Source organism: Megalobrama amblycephala, linkage group LG20, assembly GCF_018812025.1.
Source record: "Megalobrama amblycephala isolate DHTTF-2021 linkage group LG20, ASM1881202v1, whole genome shotgun sequence".
NCBI classification, from domain to species: domain Eukaryota; kingdom Metazoa; phylum Chordata; class Actinopteri; order Cypriniformes; family Xenocyprididae; genus Megalobrama; species Megalobrama amblycephala.
In genome coordinates, this window is record NC_063063.1 from 19,104,836 (window position 1) to 19,124,387 (window position 19,552).

At 35.6% G+C, this 19,552-nt stretch overlaps 2 protein-coding genes across 5 annotated transcripts; both read left to right on the forward strand.

The window, feature by feature from the left end:
• The first annotated feature begins 253 nt into the window (after positions 1-253).
• Positions 254-18,347, forward strand: ttll6 (tubulin tyrosine ligase-like family, member 6). 4 transcript variants are annotated; one of them, XM_048171712.1, is made up of 16 exons: positions 254-533; positions 1,344-1,502; positions 3,227-3,386; positions 5,975-6,015; positions 6,127-6,246; positions 6,346-6,476; positions 6,591-6,747; positions 6,903-7,046; positions 7,533-7,618; positions 7,705-7,930; positions 8,076-8,254; positions 11,552-11,740; positions 11,838-11,982; positions 12,256-12,495; positions 13,743-14,028; positions 14,133-14,832. In XM_048171712.1, exons 4-16 carry the CDS (start codon positions 6,007-6,009, stop codon positions 14,375-14,377), a joined length of 2,157 nt encoding a protein of 718 aa, XP_048027669.1. In that variant the 5' UTR covers positions 254-533; positions 1,344-1,502; positions 3,227-3,386; positions 5,975-6,006; the 3' UTR covers positions 14,378-14,832. The 4 variants fall into 4 exon arrangements, with proteins under 4 accessions (XP_048027669.1, XP_048027666.1, XP_048027668.1 ...); XM_048171709.1 differs by having other exon boundaries at positions 5,978-6,015; XM_048171711.1 differs by lacking the exon at positions 254-533 and adding an exon at positions 589-739 and having other exon boundaries at positions 1,344-1,508; positions 5,978-6,015.
• hoxb8b (homeobox B8b) lies at positions 15,753-19,234 on the forward strand. The gene is made up of 2 exons (XM_048171715.1): positions 15,753-17,922; positions 18,212-19,234. The coding sequence occupies exons 1-2, from the start codon at positions 17,499-17,501 to the stop codon at positions 18,529-18,531; spliced, it is 744 nt and encodes a 247-aa protein (XP_048027672.1). The 5' UTR covers positions 15,753-17,498; the 3' UTR covers positions 18,532-19,234.
• Positions 19,235-19,552: the final 318 nt, after the last annotated feature.

Sequence of the window (19,552 nt, forward strand, 5' to 3'; positions counted from 1 at the left end):
TTTATTCAAATTGTAAATTATTTTAATCATGATTTTCTTGATCAACATGGAGACTTTGGAATTGGGTCATTTACAATGGCTGTAAATTTGGTGATTCATTGTAAAAGCGCAGAATTTCCTCAGTAGATTGAGTTAAAGTCCCTTAAGCCAATTAGCCACCTCTAGTTTAATCTACTAGTTCTTTTTCAAGACTCAAAACCTGTTTTGTTTTTTGCTATATAATTTGTTTTTTGTGGTGACGTTCATATAGTAGGCCTAACAGTTAATACGGTTTGGATTAATGATCAAAAAACTAGATTAGCATCACCAGAGTGAGAACCAATCAGAGATCAAGTATTTGCAAACGGGAATTGAGATTGGACATATGTGTGTTCCCCTGACCTCGTGCTCTCATTTCGTTTTGAGAGCACCTGGCAACATTGTAAGCATGAGAAAATCCGCTGACATTTCCTTCTGAACAGCCATGAAAATCCGTGATACTAGGCTGACCCCCTCTGAAACCACTGCGCATTTTTTGACAAAAACAGCAACAGGTGCGTACTTTAATTCAACTGGACCTACTGAGTTTATTCGCTGTATTTATTTAAGAATATTAGCTAGCTAGCCGGCTAACCTGCTTTTGAAACGCATTCTGTTGCCATGGCAATTGTACAAGGAAAGTCGTCCGCTGACTTAAAAGTAAAGGGAATCAAGAACGCCATTATTTTGCTTTTAGCCTGACTTGCAAACTTGCAAAAAGGTAGTTTAAGAATATTTATGTCTTATGTGTTACCCTAAAGTACTTTAGATTGTTTTAATCTGAATTCTTTAGTTACACTATGGTTACAGTTTGAGCGTTTCTTCAATGTCATTTTCAGGGTGGACTGGAAAAAGGAAAGACTGATTATTGCTTTCTGCTTCTTGAACGTTACAATATCAGTTCTTCGTCTGATAATTTACACTTTTTAAATCTTATATCAAAATGCTAAATTTTAAGGAATATTTAACAAACTCAATAATTATGAGTTTGAATTGATGTCCTTATTACATTAAGTTACCATCTTATTTCAAAGACTTTATTGTTGCAAATCCTAGTATAGTGTAACCAACAGCTTGTTTTTATGTATGTAATATTTGTTCCAGGAACCAAGCACTTTTCTCATCACATTTGACAAGTAGGGATTGTCTTTCTTCTCTGATTCTTGCTCGCCTCCTGCCCTTCATTTTCATGTTCATGTATCAGGTTTAGGTCTCCTGTGTTTCTAATAGGTCACTTGATCTTAAGGTTTCAGTGTGTCAGTATGTAAGTATATCCAAGTTGGGCCACCCATCACAGAAGAGGCGAATTTGTTCCTTTTTGTCAGGTATTACGTGCCAGTACCCAGACGACAACTCGCAGAGGAGATGATGATAGCTTTCTATTGCACAGCTAGAGCCAAGTGGTGTGTACAGGAGACTTTTACATCTTAGAGGGTTGTGAGCTGACTGCCAGCACTGCTGCCCTCTTTCTGAAGAGATCACAGGTTGGTGTAAGTGTTAAACCAGTTATAAAATATGTAGATTTTATTGCATAAATTGATAGTTTTATATGTTACTTTTGATCAATAGTTTCAAAAAGCTATTATGTGGGTTTGTTTTACCTTTTTTCTTGTAATCCTTTGATGGATCGTGGTGAAATGGTTCTCCTTTTAAAATGTTTATATATATATATATATATATATATATATATATATATATATATATATATTATTTATTTATTTATTTATTTATTTATTTATTTTCCTTCTCACTGATTAAATATTATGTCTAATAAGGTCGCTAGGCAATTTTATTTGAGCTCAGGGCCAAGAGGTCATGGTCAGGATTGTCTGATTGACTGGATCAGAATACAGTTACCTCAGTCAGGTGTCTTACCTTCTTTCCCTTTGCTAATTGACCCTTGCATTCAGAAGCACCTACAACTTCAGTTAGACTGCAGATATGTTGCTTTGTGCAAGCTGTGTGTCTAGGTGTTTTTTTTTTTTGTTTGTTTTTTGTTTTTAAAAGTCACCATGAAAACAAAATTGACAATTCTTGTTTTTATGGAATATTTCAGTGTTTATTATAAAACCTGGGGGAACCTGTCCCTCATATGAGTTCACAGCAATAGGCACAGTTGGGTTCCGGAAGTAAAAACTCATAAATTTTTTCCATAAGGTCCTGAAGCCGTCAGCCCACATTATTTCAGCTTATTTTTAAAATAAAAGTGTTTAACTGTGGAATTCCTGGTCAAAAACTACATTACCCATGATGCTGTATAGAAAATTACACCAATCAGAGAGTCAGCTCTTTAGCTCCACCCACTCCCTTGAAGCACTGCGAATGACATAATCGAGCCGATCTCCTTACACTCTCGAAATACTGAAATGTTTGTATATATATATATATATATATATGCATATTTTGCAATGCACTTAAAATGTTTTTATACATTTAATCAACATTTGTAAATAAGTCGTTTTTAATTCGATGATGCTGTTTACAATGCTACATGGGATTGGAGTTCTTTTACTAAAACCTTTAAGTACGCAGTCTTTTAATTTTGTCTTTTTGTCCCAGTTTCAAAAACTTTTTTGCTTCAAATCAAAGTTTGTAGTATAGATTCACCTCATAGCTGCTTAGCTTGGTTCATGGCTTATAACAAAAACTATTTTAAAATCCCTATTGGAAAAAGGAATGAAAAATACTTCCGGAACAAACAATGCTGAAAAAGTGGATTGGCACTGTTGCACTCTAAACAACAATGAACCAATATATTCCCAATGGACAAAGTCAAGTCCTGCCCTACATTTTTTCTTGTTCGCAAAGCCGTTTCACTCGGATATGCATCACAACAGGGAAGAAAAGACTATCACAACTTCCACTTCATGCCGAGTTTAATATCAATAATATCACTTTTGACCCATTGAAATGGTTAAATACTGAAAATATGGTTCAGTTGAAGTATTAAGTGACACAAACCTCAATCATGTTGTTGACAGGTGGGATACTCAACTATGGAGAGAAACGGGGACAGAAACATGATGCTAAGGATTAGCATTTTGCCCTTAACAAGCACACTACCGATAGGGTTGATTGAGTTTCACATTGGGGATGTGACATCACGCAGCAATATTAGATCTTTCAGCTCATAAGTTCTTAAATAGGTGTTTCACTAAAGCTCTCAGCCCTCGCTCAGTCTTCATCAAATTTTTATGTGTGTTCTCAGAATGATGACACCAGCGGAGCACTCAGTGAGTGAAACGTACAGGTGTGAGCCTGATCCAGGAGGTGGAGGGAGAAGACTGGGAAAGTGACACTCCAGTGGAGCCCTGTAACACGCCAAACCCTCTGCCTGCAGCGAACAAGAAGAAAAAGAGAAAGAAGAAGTAAGCCATTTCTATGTTACGGTATTCATATACTACCATTCAAAAGTTTGGGGGCGTTTTGTAGTTTTTGAAAGAAGTCACTTATGCTCACCAAGGCTACATGGTAAATCGTATTACACGTTAAACTGTTTTCTATTTTAATATCTTTTAAAATGTATTTTATTCCTATGATGGCAAAGCTGAATTTTCAGCAGCCATTACTCCATTCTTCAGTAATTCATGATCCTTCAGAAACCATTCTAATATGCTGATGCTCAAGGATATTGGTGCTCAAGAAACATATTTTATTATTATCAAGGTTGAAAGCATTTTATATCATATAAATCTATGATTTTACTAAATCTATGATTTAACATTTTACTGTCACTCTTTACTGTCACTTTGATCAATTTAATGCATTCTTGCTGAATAAAAGTATTTCTTTAAGAACAATCTTACTGACTTGAAACATTTGAACGTTAGTGTACATAAGATGTAATGTCACGCATTTAGTAACATGAACTAACATTAAACAATACTTATACAGCATTTATTAATCTAGGTTAATGTTAATTTCAGCATATACATTTTTAACAATTCAAGTTGTATAAATTAAAATTAGAAAATGTATAATGACCACAATCCGGTCACAGAGAAGTGGTGAGAAAATTAATTAATAAATGAATTAAAAACTTATAATGAGCAAACATGAATTAACAATGAACTATAGATTTTATTTTATTTTTTTTATAAATCTACAAGTTGGTATTCTGATCATATTTTTTTCCCCAGCACATTTCACCAATTCCAAACCACATCAATCTTAAAGGGATAGTTCACCCAAAAATGAAATTTGATGTTTATCTGCTTACCCCCAGCACATCCAAGATGTAGGTGACTTTGTTTCTTCAGTAGAACACAAATGATGATTTTTAACTCCAACCACTGCCGTCTGTCAGTCAAATAATGCTAGTGGATGGGAACTTCTACTATAAGAGTAAATAAAACTTGCATAGACAAGTCCAAATTAAACCCTGTGGCTCGTGACGACACATTGATGTCCTAAGACACGAAACGATCGGTTTGTGCGAGAAACCGAACAGTATTTATATAATTTTTTACCTCTAATACACCACTATGTCCAACTGCATTCAGCACTCGTTTAGTAAGGTCTGATCGCGCTCTGACAGCGGAAGTGATGTCTAGCACTCGTTGAAGTATATGCGCGAGACATCACTTCCGCTGTCAGAGCGCGATCAGACCTCACTAACAGAGTGCTGAACGCAGTTGGACATAGTGGTGTATTAGAGGTAAAAAATGATATAAATAATGTTCGGTTTCTCGCAAAAACTGATCGTTTCGTATCTTAGGACATCGATGTGTCGTCACGAGCCGCAGGGTTTAATTTGGACTTGTCTATGCAAGTTTTATTTACTCTTATAGTAGAAGTTCCCATCCACTCGCATTATTTGACTGACAGACGGCAACAGTTGGAGTTAAAAATCATCATTTGTGTTCTACTGAAGAAACAAAGTCACCTACATCTTGGATGCGCTGGGGGTAAGCATATAAACATCAAATTTTCATTTTTGGGTGAACTAACCCTTTAATAACTACTATTAATTTTGTATTTAATCATTTATAAGTGATATATAATTGTTCATGAAGGCTGGAAGTGAAAAACGCCTTATATTCAGGTGTGCATAATTATTAGGCAGGTTTCTTTTACAGATAAAATGAGCCAAAAAAAAGAGATTTAACTCAGAGATGTAATTATTAAATGCCCATGAGAAGGATGCAATACCAATGCAGTACTGGAAATTGAAAAGTAAAGGCATGACCATTGGACAGCGAAATGCTCATTGGGTCAGCAGGGTCAGACAAAAAAACGGTGGAGGCACATGTTAATTTTTGACTTTTAATAATTATGCACACCTTAAGAAATTTTTCACTTCCAGCCTTTATAAATAATTATATATAACTTATAAATGATTAAATACAAAATTAATAGTAGTTATTAAGATTGATGTGGAATTGGTAAAGTGTGCTTGGAAAATATATATAGTCCTTATAGTCCTTATATCACTTATCTGAATGTGAATTTTTGTATATTTTGACATTTGACATGTTCCCATAAAAGAAGAAGAAAATGTATGTATAATGTAACTGGCGATATGACTAAATATAAGACAAGTCAACTAACGTTGTAGTAAATTATACTTTATTGCATTTGGTCGTCACAAAGAAATTAATGATACAAATAAGCAAATTTTATTCTAGGGTCCTTGAGGATGGTTCCAAATATGATGGGGGTCCATTACTCAAAAAAGGTTGAGATTCACTGCTGTAGATGAATAAATGCAGTAAAAATGTTGATAATCAGTTAGTTCTTGATATTAAGTGCATTACCCAGTGTTAATAAATTGAACCTTATTTCATTTGTATTTTTTCCTTAAATTATCGATAACTATAAGCAATATTAGTAGGTAGAGGACCTTTTAACAAGATTTTTATAATTAAACATAAACTGTTGTATAAAGGTTAACAAGGGAGCTGTTCTATTCCTGAACAATGCACAGGTCTGTCTCTGTCTTCTTCCTCTTTTTCAGATGACTGTGGATTAATCTCACCAACTGCAAATATGAGAGTGGTGAGTTTTTATTCCAAACATTTGTGGATATAGTCTCAAAATTAACTGTATTTTTAAATCTTTGACTAAGCATTTGTGTTTATGCAGTGGCATGTTTTTTTGTTTTTTAAGTGCGTCGTGCTGCTCGCAGATATGGGCTACGAGAGGCTGCTGAAGGAGAAGACTGGACCCTGTTCTTGGACCGACTGCTCTGTGTCACTAGACAGGGTCATGGATATGAAGCGTTACCAGGTATTTGCTGTCAAACATCATTCTTCTCTTGTTTAGTGTCCTTTTCGGTGTCACTCGTCCCCCCTTGGCTAACAAGATGCTTAAATTTCCCCCACACAGAAAATCAACCATTTTCCTGGCATGAGTGAAATCTGCAGGAAGGATTTGCTCGCACGTAATATGAACCGTATGCTGAAACTCTTCCCGAAGGAGTACAACATCTTTCCTCGCACATGGTGCCTCCCTGCAGAGTGAGTCGTTTAGAGTTCAATTACACATTTGAGTTGCGATACAGATCTTTTAATGAGCATAAAATGGAAGATTTAATATTTTCCTTATTTCCTCACTCTCTCGATGTCCTTCAGTTATAGTGACTTCCAAGCTTACACCAGAGCCAAAAAGCACAAAACATATATCTGCAAGCCAGACTCAGGTTGCCAAGGACGTGGTATCTATCTTACCAAGTCCAACAAGGATATTCGGCCAGGAGAACACATGATTTGCCAGGTGTATATATCCAAGGTAACACAATGTTCATAAAGTCACAGTTACAACAAGAAACCCCACTGTCATAATACTAATATCCAATTAGATTCAAAATATGATAATAAATAGGCACTGATAAAATGTCTTAGTTTATTTTATTTTTATTTTACAATTTATCTTTGTTTCTACAGCCGTTCATCATTGATGGGTTCAAGTTTGACCTGCGCATTTATGTGTTAGTGACCAGCTGTGACCCCTTCCGTGTTTTCATGTACAACGAGGGACTAGTCCGTTTCTGCACCACTCAATATAATGAACCCACTGGCAGCAATGTGGTGAGGGACTTCAAACACAGTGAATAAACTTGAAACAGATTCATGTATCTTAGTAATTATTGCTTAAAGCACAATGGTTCATAGAACATAGTTGAAAATTGCTTGTAATGAAATATTGACTTCAAACCAGTGGTTAATGGGGGTTATGTGCAAAAACATCCGTATTTTGTAAAACAGGTTGCATTGCTTGTGGTTCAGGTCTTTGTATGTGTTTTGTTAAATATAGTGCCATTTTACTCAAGATACCTTCAAAGGAGAGAGGAAAGATGAGCATAACAATGTCCGTCACATAGGCAGTTTGATATCTAAAAGTTTTTTGTTTTTCTTCTCCTCACTAACATTTAGATATATAAATCGAATAAAACAGCAACAATAAAAAGAACTAGCTAGTTTAGCTGATTACCTTAAAAGTCCAAGGATAACCTGTTTGTTCATGTGACGTTCGGCAAGATTCTTTTATTTGCCTTTCTTTATGCGACTCTACAGGAAGATGTTTGCATGCACTTAACTAACTATGCCATTAACAAGCATAGTGAAAACTTTGTACGTGACGAAGATACCGGCAGCAAACGGTAATTATGTTCTCACCGAATATGATTTTCATCTGTTTTTTTTTAAAACTGTATAGAAAACCGTTTTTCCATTTATGTCTTCATAGGAAACTCTCCAGCTTCAAGAAGCACATGGAAGACATGAGCTATGATACTGAGAAGATGTGGACAGACATTGAGGATGTCATCATTAAGACACTAATATCTGCCCACCCCATTCTCAAACACAATTATCACACCTGCTTCCCCAATCATGCATCTGGCAGTGCCTGTTTTGAGATCCTGGGATTTGATGTGTTACTGGACCGTCGACTTAAACCTTGGCTTCTTGAGGTTTGGACTCCGTTTGAGGCTTATTTTGTATAAGCATTTTGAAGTAGTTTATACCATTTTTAATTACCTAGGACTTCTTGATATAACAAAATCTATGTGAATTGCTTTCATTCCAGCTGTATGCAATCTTTGAAACTGTGTTTAGGTCAACCATTCCCCTAGCTTCACTACAGACTCCCGTTTAGACCGGGAGGTGAAGGACGGCCTGCTGTATGACACTTTGGTGCTGATCAACCTGGGAGCCTGTGACCGCAGGAAGATCACAGAGGAGGAGAAGCGCCGGGTAAAAGAGAGACTCCAGCAGAACCGCTCTAGGGAGGCCAGGTACCACAAAGACCACAGCTGCACTTAAACAAAGCACTAGTTTATGGAAGCCCATTTCGTCCATGGAATTTTTTTATTTATTTTATTTTTAAAAAAAAAGCTAGGTGCTACTTTTTATCTCACAGTTATGACTTTATATCTCACATTTTTTAATTAACCTCACAATTCTGACTTTGTACTCAGAATTGCAAGCTCAGAACACACAATTCTTACTTTATTTCTTGCAATTCCGAGTTTATGACTCAAAATATAGAGAGCAATAGTCTGGTTCTTGAAGTCCATAGGGAAATTGAATTTTTACGATAACTTATATAAACCCTTAAAGACAGACCTACTGTGAGCTACAAGGTTGTTAATCCATGGTATTTGCTTTATTTCAGCTTAATTTTGAAATATTCTTTAACAGCGGAATTCCTGGTGAAAAACTACATTACCCATGATGCAGTACAGAAAATGACACCAAAGTCAAAATAGCTCTTTAGCTCCACCCACTCTGATAAAGCACTGCAAATAAACTTTATATATGTATGTGTGTGTGTGTATGTATATATATATATATATATATATATATATATATATATATATATATATATATACAGTACAGTCCAAAAGTTTGGAACCACTAAGATTTTTAATGTTTTTAAAAGAAGTTTCATCTGCTCACCAAGGCTACATTTATTTAATTAAAAATACAGTAAAAACAGTAATATTGTGAAATATTATTACAATTTAAAATAACTGTTTTCTATTTGAATATATTTCACAAAGTAATTTATTCCTGTGATGGCAAAGCTGAAATTTTCAGCATCATTACTCCAGTCTTCAGTGTCACATGATCCTTCAGAAATCATTCTAATATGCTGATCTGCTGCTCAAGAAACATTTAATGTGTACAATTGTACAAAATATTTGTGTACAATATTTTTTTTCAGGATTATTTGATGAATAGAAAGTTCAAAAGAACAGTGTTTATCTGAAATCTAATCTTTTGTAACATTATAAATGTCTTTACTGCCACTTTTGATTGATTTAATGCATCCTTGCTGAATAAAAGTATTCATTTCTTTAATTTCTTTTCAAAAAAATAAAAATAAAAATTCTTACTGACCCCAAACTTTTGAACGGTAGTGTATAATGCTACAGAAGCTTTGTATTTCAGATAAGTTCTTTTGAACTTTCTATTCATCAAGGAATCCTGAAAAAAAAAGTACACAACTGTTTTCAACATTGAAAATAATCATAAATGTTTATTGAGCAGCAAATCAGCATATTAGAATGATTTCTGAAGGATCATGTGACACTGAAGACTGGAGTAACGATGCTGAAAATTCAGCTTTGCATCACAGGAATAAATTACTTTGTCAAATATATTTAAATAGTACACAGTTATTTTAAATTGTAATAATATTTCACAATATTACTGTTTTTTACTGTATTTTTAATTAAATAAATGTAGCCTTGGTGAGCAGACGAAACTTCTTTTAAAAACATTAAAAATCTTAGTGGTTCCAAACTTTTGTACTGTACTGTGTATATATATATATATATATATATATATATATATATATATATATATATATATATATATATATATATATATATATATATATATATAAAATCAACATTTGTAAATGAGTAGTTTTATATTTCTCCATTTTTAATTTGATTATGCTGTTCATAATGCTTCATGGGATTGTAGTTCTTTCCCTCATTAGAGCCATTACATTCACAGTCAATGGACACAGGATGCGCAATGCTAGATATATGTAAAGGGGTTACGTGCTGTGTTTATCCAGTCAATGACACTGACACCGCAAATATGCAAATAAGAACGTTAACCCAAGGTTTAGGAATGTACAATGTGAAACGTAAGCTTATAAATACTCAGGATTAATTGTTAACCCCGGGTAAATTATGTGCCGTGTGAAACGTGAGGCAAGATAACCCAGGATTCCGTTAACCTGGGGTTTGACCCAGGGTTAAAGGGTTAGTTCCCCCCAAAAATGAAAATTCTGTCATTTATTACTCATTTATTACTCATTTATTACGTTCCATACCCGTAAGACCTTCGTTAATCTTCGGAACACAAATTTATAAGATGTTTTAGTTGAAATCCGATGGCTCAGTGAAGCCTGCGTAGCCAGCAATGACATTTCCTCTCTCAAGATCCATTAATGTACTAAAAACATATTTAAATCAGTTCATGTGAGTACAGTGGTTCAATATTAATATTATAAAGCAACGAGAATATTTTTGTTGTGCCAAAAAAAAAAAATAATGACTTATTTAGTGATGGCTGATTTCAAAACACTGCTTCATAAAGCTTCGGAGTGTATCGAATCATAATTCAGATCGTGTGTCAAACTGCCAACGGCTGAAATCATGTGAATTTGGCGCTCCGAACAGCTGATTCAACACGCTGATTCATTGTGCTCCGATGCTTCCTGAAGCATTGTTTTGAAATCGGCCATCACTTAATAAGTCGTTTTTTTTTTTTTTTTTTTTTGGTGCACCAAAAATATTCTCATCGCTTTATAATATTAATATTGAACCACTGTACTCACATGAACTGATTTAAATACGTTTTTAGTACCTTTATGGATCTTGAGAGAGGAAATGTCATTGCCTCACTGAGCCATCGGATTTCAACTAAAATATCTTAATTTGTGTTCCGAAGATTAACGAAGGTCTTACGGGTGTGGAACAGCATGAGGGTGAGTAATAAATGAAAGAATTTTCATTTTTGGGTGAACTAACCCTTTAACTATTTCAAGTGTGAAAAGCCATAAAGACGTTTTTAAAAAACGCTATGGGAGAAATGATTGGAAAAAAATACTGAAAAGGGGGCAGGCACTGTTGCACTCTAAGTAAACATTGTGTAGTCCGACACTACAGAGGACAAGCTGTTTGAAGAATGCTTGAATGGATGGATCTCCCAGTTTCAATTTTTTTTTTCACTTTTTTTTCTTACAATTCCAAGTTTATATCTCACAATTTTGAAGTAACACCTCACAATTTGAACTTATTTTGTACAAACTGAGTTTGCATCTCACAATTCTGATTTTTTTTCTTTGGAATTCTGAGTTTGAGTTATGTTTAAGTATGACAAGATCTGTCTGTATCACGAAATGCTGATGTAAACTCAGAATTCCAGAGAAAAAATGTCTGATTTGCGAGATGTATATTTTATTTATATATATATATATATATATATATATATATATATATATATAGTTATATTATGACTGTGTTGTAACCTACATTATCTATTAAGTGCCATGTGTGTTGTCTCATAAGGAACGAGGAGCTTCGTCAGTGTCAGGCTGCTAGTATGGAGCAGATGCAGAAATATGAGGCAAAACACATGGGTGGATTCCGGCGGATCTTCCCTCGGGAAGGAGGGGAGAAATATGAAAAGTATTTTCAACACAGCAGCTCTCTCTTCCAGGAAACTGCAGCCTCCAAAGCCAGGGAGGAGTGTGCCAGGTGTGCACATACTGCTTGTTGTTTTGCAGAAATTCATCAAGCTAATTGTAGACGACAAAAGAAGAAAAATGTTGATTCAAAATGTGTATACTTGTAGGCAGCAGCTGCAGGAGTTACGTCTGAAACAGGAGCAGAAAGAACGGGAAAAGAAAGGATCACATAAGCAGGATCTTCAAGGTGAATCTTCTGGAGAAAGAGTAAAACCAAGAAGAATTCAGCCTCCGCACCAAAACCCCAATTCAGTGAGTCATTCTCTTTAAACTCATGTTTGTATATCGTTAGCCTCATAGCATAATTGCCTAAGTCATTCATTTTCAAATGATACTTAGGCAATTATGCTATGAGGCTAACGATATGTACTTTGATAATGCATTGTTTATTACAAGTTTCTTTGGTTGACTAAAAGTTGGTTACTTTGACCTACCACTAGAGGGACCCTGGTGTCTATTTTTGATGAGCACCAAAGAATTTATGAATAACTAATGAATTCCTTGTGGTCTTATCCATTTCTTTAGCTATCAGATATGTTAGATCAGACCACCTTGAGAGGAGAGACACCTGTTGCTCTTGACCTAATAGATGAAGAGGAGGCAGAGAGAATCAGTGAACTTCACCAACGAGAGACTCTGCTGCTGAACATGGGTGTGGTTAACCAGGTGCGCCAGCTACTTCAGAGTGCCAATCATCTTACTGAACTTATCAACCACTCACATGAGCAAGCCAGCTTTCCCCCACACTGCAGACATGACCACAAGGTACGTGAGCAAAACAAAAAAAAAGCCTGTATTAAAGGAATGGTTCAACCAAAAATTAAAATACTGTCATCATTTACCCACCTTATGTTGTTTCAAACCTTGTATGATTTTCCTCTTTGGAACTCAAAAGAAGATATTTTGAAAAAAGTCATTCCAAACCCTCAAGACCTTTGTTCATCTTTGGAACACAAATTAAGATATTTTTGATAAAATCCAAGAGGTTTTTTATCTCCCATAGAAAGTAATGTAATTACCACATTCAAGGTCCAGAGAAGTAGTAAAAAAAAAAAAAAAAAATTATCAAAATTATCTTAATTTGTATTCTGAATACGAAGGTCTTGAGGGTTTGGAACAATATGAAGGTGAGTAATTAATGACAGAAATGTCATTTTTGGGTGAACTAACCCTTTAAAGGGTTCATGAACTGCATAATTTTTTTTTAGTTTTATTTTATAATGTTCTTTGATGTCCACTTTTGTTATCAGGATTTTTGTTAATTTAGTAATAAAAATGTAATAAACTATTTTCTATCCTGTTTTTGACCCTCTATTTTGAACACTCCATTTTGATAGGCGTGCTGCATTCAAGACTTGGAAGTAACCAGTTTGCATATTAAAATAATTTTCAGCATCCTCGCCATTAGACATGTGGAATTGTTTTGAAAACCTCCGATATTGAAAAATATTATATAGTTGAAACATTTGCCAACAGTGTGAAACATTTATGCGTACTATAAGACTTGGTTGTGGCAAATACAGGTACTTGGAGTTCCCACTGTAATTGACAAAGGATGACTTGCGGTGTTTCGTGTGAATGGGATTATGAATGAATGTACCATTGTTTGTCACTGTCGTTCTTATAGGTTATGATAAAGTGAAAAACAGTTAGAAACACAGTTTTGTGTTTTAAATAAAATGAAACATGACGTCTTACTGATGACAAAACAGAAGATGTCGCTCACTGAAACTTTTATTCAGGATTACAGCAAATGACTTGATTTAGAAGTAGGTGTTGATCTTCTGCAGAGGTGTTTTTTCGTTGCACTGTGACATCATAATAAATCGAAATGCTTGGTTTCAATAAAAGCTGTTTTTGGAATAAAGAAGTTTGGAGATCTGAAACTTACAAGATATTTTTTATAGTACAATGAACTCTTATATGTCAAAAGTTTAAATTTGAAAATTAGATTTCTCAGTTCATGACTCCTTTTTTGTTAGTTCTCCTGATACATTACTCTCTCTATCCAGTTGGACTCCATTGCAGAGTTTTCTTGGAGACAGAAGAACCTCTGCACTATGATCCAGCAGCAGGTGTCTACAAAAGCCAAGCCCTGCCTGCAGTGTGTGCATTCCCAACCGCTGCAAAACCGAAAGCCCTGGCCCTCTCTGGAACATGGTCTGCTCCAGCCAGTCCAGACTGAACCGGGCGGTCTGACACACTGTGAAGTGAAAGAGGTGGTGGCATCAAATGCAGAGCGACAGTCATCTGCTGGTCTAATGAAGGCTGCTAGTGCTCAGCGGATACCTTTCACAAGTGATTAACTTTTCGAATAGTTCTTTGGCTCTTACTCCCATATCATATATCTAGAAAGAAATTATTCATAGAAAATACACCTGTCTTCTTTCTCTGCTTCACAGTAAGTGGGTCTTTCTCTTGGCGTCACGGCAGTATGAGTTCCTCTTTGGCCGAGTCAAGAGCGAGAGCGTCAATGTTAGGAGTGCCTCCCCTCGTTCCAAGGCGACCACATGGTCCCATGATGCTCCGTGACCCTAAGTCTCTCTTCATCATTTCCACCCCTGCTCCTCTTGTCCCAAGGCCACAACTCTCCCACACCCTTCAAAAGGCTCCTCGCAGAGTCCCCCCACATGAGCACAGCCACTGACACAGGATGTGTACAAGCTCAACATAACCAAGTAAATCGATACAATAAGTATTGGGGGTATAGACTAAGGAAGCTGTTCAGTGAAAGTCAGTATAATAGTAGAAGGTGAGATGGTGTGCATTCACTATCTGTCTTCCATACTGGAAATGTGAAATTTCTCTCTCTGCTATTTTCAATATAAAGCCATTTCTCAGGTTTGTCAACTTATTTCTGTAATTTGGTTATATTTAGTCAGGAAACTTGAATTTGGACAATGCAGTGGGCTGGTGCCTGCTGTAGCCTTTTTAATGTTTTTTAGCTTACATTCTTAGCAAACAAGCCATAAGTGAATGATTTTAATATAAAATAATGTGAACATACTTTTATACATTCTTTGATTTAACACAGCCTTTGTAAGCTATTTTCATGACTTCATGTCTTACTGAGCCAATATGAATAAACGTTTCAATAAAACATTTTTATAGTATTTTGTTTATTAGTTCTAGCATGCAAATTCTAACTAATAAAGGAATAGTTGCCCCAAAAATTAAAAATCATTAGTCATCATTTACTCATTTCTGGTTCTTCCAAACCTGTAAACTTTTTTTCTTTGCGAAACACAAAAGAAGATCATTTTTGTCCATACAATGGAAGTCAATGAGTTTAGGTACAGTGTTGTTTGGACACCAATATTCTTCAGAATATTTTATGTGTTCTGAAGAAAGTAAGTCATACAGGTTTGGACATGAGGGTGAGTAACAATTTTCATTTTGGGGTTAACTATTCCTTTAGGTTTAATTCTGTGCTGCAAAAGAGATGACATATTTTGTTGTTATATATCAGACTTAGCTGAAGCTGAGTTTTAGCAGCAAGTAAATTTTTCACTACATTTACCAAAAACATCATTAGACCTAGATAAAAAGGTTTGTATACTATGAAAACATAACAATGTATTTATTTATTTAATTTTTTTTAAAAATGTATGTCGTCATAAATAAACAACAAATAAGACATGTAAAGAGGGCAATCATACAAAATTTCAGGTAAGGGTGATTTGGATGTAACACCACACCCCCGTCGACTGTATAGACCAGCGTCATAAGCTTAATACACTTAATAAATTAAATTATCTTTAAAAAAGCCTTTATGTATTAATGAATTGTTATTATTATTTTTATTGCAGCGTTAGCTTTAATCTAACAAAAAAGTAAAAACAAATAATAAAAATCTAATTAAATTAGGCTATGTCTATTTCTATGTGAATGATATCCTTTAACGCACATAAAAGCAAACTGCTTGCCGAAATCATCCGTGTGTAATTTCATCTCATTGCTGAATGAATAGATTGGCATCTTACTTTGGAATTAGTTTGGAGAATTATTTTAAATTATTAAATTGATTTTTTTTTATCCTGTCTGGCGTAAGCTTAGAATGAGTTCAGATATTAACACTTTCTTTATTCCTTTTTAAAATGCATTTGGCTTCAACGATGCACACCAGATTAGTTCGCATTTTAGAGCTGTATTCTGGCACTACGCACCGAAAAATTAAAACTAGAATGTAATATAATATTAAAAACACTCATTAATAATTTACTTTTGCAAATGTATTATTATTATTAAAGACGAATGATAATATATTAAATAATAGGCCAGTTATTTTACAGATAAAAGCAGATAATAATACGTCGTTTTACAGCGAAATGCAAATTAAATGCAGAAGCAGAGGTTGTCTTGATACAGAAGAGGCCTACACTTAATTTCGCGTGGCTTGATCTAATAGTGCATAAAATGAAGGCAGTAAAATCTAATTAGTTGCTCTGGTCGTAAAGTAACTGCGGAAAATGAAAGCAACTGTGGTATGAAAATATCTTGCAGCTGTTCAGCACCGCGTTGTTTGCTTTCTCATTTTCTCCACAGAATTACTCCGTTCTACTCACTTTTTCCCCCTCATGGAGGAAACGGAGAGGGAGAAAAAACAACCAAAATAGCAAACACTCAAAAATATTTTTCGTTTTTCGATAGTCGAAGTAAAAAATACATTTAAAAGCAAACAATGTTATTAGTTGAATGTTTTTGTGCGCATGGATTCGTTAAGATTATAGGATTATCTCATTGTAGACTAGCAGATTTTTGTCGTCCTCGAATGAATTCGAGTGAACTTACAATGTTCACCACACGATGTCAGTGTTACTCTAAAAGCAGACAGGATAACTCACCTATCCCGTCTAACCTGAAGAGAGAGAGTTTTACTCGTTTTACAAAAATATTCGACTTTTTTTTTTTTCTTTTTTCTTTTAATTCTCAAATAAATAATAAATCAAAAGCTTGTGAAACAATTACATAAATGCCCAAATATCAAAAGAACCCTCTCTCACACTTTCTCTGATTTGAGATGCAAGCTGGATATAAACATGGGTTGTCTTTTCTTAACTTCTCTGAGTTTGACTGATAAAATCATTTCCACTTTAAATCCATTCACTCTGTGCTTCTTGACGTTTTCTAAACGAATACAGAAGGCATTGGAGCCTACATTCCAACAGACTTAAGGACACGCAAAAACATCTTGATCATCAAAACATGAACATAATTACAAATATGGTATATTTTTCTTCATACAATGGACCTGCATAAATCTGTTTTTGTTTTCCCACTGGAAACATATCGTTCGTCGTGTGCATGTGCTTTCGGCTGGCACTGAAATGGTTTACCAATAACACTCCTACTCCGCCTTCCCCTCTACCTCCCCAAGAACTCCCTCTCTCCCCTTTTTCATCTCCCCTTTTCAGTCTCTCCTGCTCTTCCCATCACAAGATCGCGCTTTGTCTGTTTGGAGATGGCGTGTCCATCCAATGATATAAGGAATCAATAACTGACGCTCATATGAAATGCAACTCACTATCAAAGAGAGTAAAAAAGGAAAACTATTTATTGCTCGGGGACCATCACTAAGGAGTCATGTGGGTGCAGCTACGGATACATTTGTTTGCATGAATATTTACGACATTTCATGCATATAATTTCCACCTGGATGAATTCAGTTTTATTGTAATAATAAGACCGCATTCGCTCAAAAACATTATTCAGCTTGATCTCAATACGGTTGTCAAAGTTCCTTCTTCGGGGAGTTGATTTTACAAGCAATGAGTTCTTACTTCGTCAATTCCCTCTTCACTAAATTTAAAGGAGGCGATTCTCTGCGCTCCAACTACTATGATTGCTCAGGGTACGCGCCGGATCTTGGAGGCAGACCATCTGTGCTGTACGGTCACAACACAGGATCTGCGTTTCAGCACGCGGCTCAGTTCCCGGAATTCTACCACCACGGTACATCATCGTTCTCCCACGCGTCTTACCAACAGAACCCGTGCGCAGTTGCTTACTCTGGAGATGCCACGGGAAACCTCTTGGGCCAGGACACTTTACAGAGACAGTCATTCTTCAGCGCACCAGATGCGGATTTTACGCAATTTGGGGATTGTAATTTAAAGGTTAACAGTATCAGGGATGATTTGGAAAGTGCAGAACCGTGCACAGCGCAGCTCTTCCCATGGATGAGACCACAAGGTGAGATGAGAGAAGAGAAACACCTAGACTGTTACAGTCCCACATAAAACACTGTAGACAATGGTTGGCCTACTTATTACCCCCAATTAAACGCTTTATGGCACCTATAGTTTAGTGAGGAATTAACACCCCTTAAGAAAATCCGGATTGCTCCGTACACATTGTTTAATGGCAATGAATAGAAACTGTGAGAGTTTTAAGACTTTGTTGTTTTATTTCATTTACAGAGATAGATATATGATCGACCAAACACTGTTTCACCGGAAATAACGCATCTTTTCCCACACAGCTACCGGCCGGAGAAGGGGCAGGCAGACCTACAGCCGCTATCAGACGCTGGAACTGGAGAAAGAGTTCCTGTTCAATCCTTACCTGACCCGCAAGCGGCGCATCGAAGTATCTCACGCACTGGCCCTCACCGAGAGGCAGGTGAAGATCTGGTTTCAGAACAGGCGCATGAAGTGGAAAAAAGAACACAACAAAGACAAGTTTCCCAGCAGCAAAGCGGAACAAGAGGAAATTGAGAAACAGAGGCAAGAGGAGAGCCAGGTATCAGAAAAACACACATCAGGAGAAGATGACTCGGAGACTTCCAGTAATTCTAAATAGTCTGTCGACTGTAAAAGAAAACCATCGCTGCAATCGATCACTGCAATTTAAATACAAGTTTGAAGTTCACAATGGCGTCCCTCAACACACAAGGCTATCAAATACAAAGCCAATCATGTATTCGATTCATTGAGGCATTTCTGTTTTCCAACTGTGATTATTTTCGCTTATGTTTTGATGAATCAATCTCAGATTTGTAAGGTTCCACTGGTGTGTTTGTCCTCGAGTAGATTACTCTTGAGGTTACTGTTGCAGTGAGGGCATATGAGGAGAAGGATGTGGTCTGCATTGCGTCTATTTCATGAGTAGGAGTCACAATCCAAGATATGTTCTCTTCAGTAACTTTGTTACATCATATAAGATGGGTGATGAATCAGCATTAGTGAGTGCATTACTGTACCTCTTACTGTAAGAAAATGCACTTATTGTGATGTTAATTACTGTTCGAAAAATGATTATTAAGGTTTACAATTCTACAACCGAACTACCTAATATATGGGTCATTGCGTCAATCATTTTGTCAGTGTATCCATGCGTTATGCTTTCCTGAGATGGGATGGTTCAAACGCACAATGTTATTCTTAAAATGCTGTGTAAATATTTGATATTGCAGGTCCGTGGAAGCACTGTTCTATTGTATTTTCTATTGTCTTTAACTGGAAGTGGTTCCTGAAAGAAGCCACAATAAAATTTAAGAAAAGAATCGCTTCGTCGCCTTTGTTCTTTTCTTCCCTTTCCACTGGATTGTCTTTAATGAAAAGGTTTTTTTCTTCAGAACACAAACACCCAAATTATTGTCACACTTCACAACCTCAATAAACGAATATAAAAACCTCGATGTATTTAATTTGTTGCGGTAATGGAAATAGTTTTTCATCTGTAATCCTCAAATAAAATTAAGTAGCAGAGACTGTAAATCAATCTCATAAAAATTGAAATTAAGTCTTTGTAATTCATCAAATAAAATAAGTAAATTGAAAACCATTCACATAAAAATCACATATTAAAAAAGGACCCTATT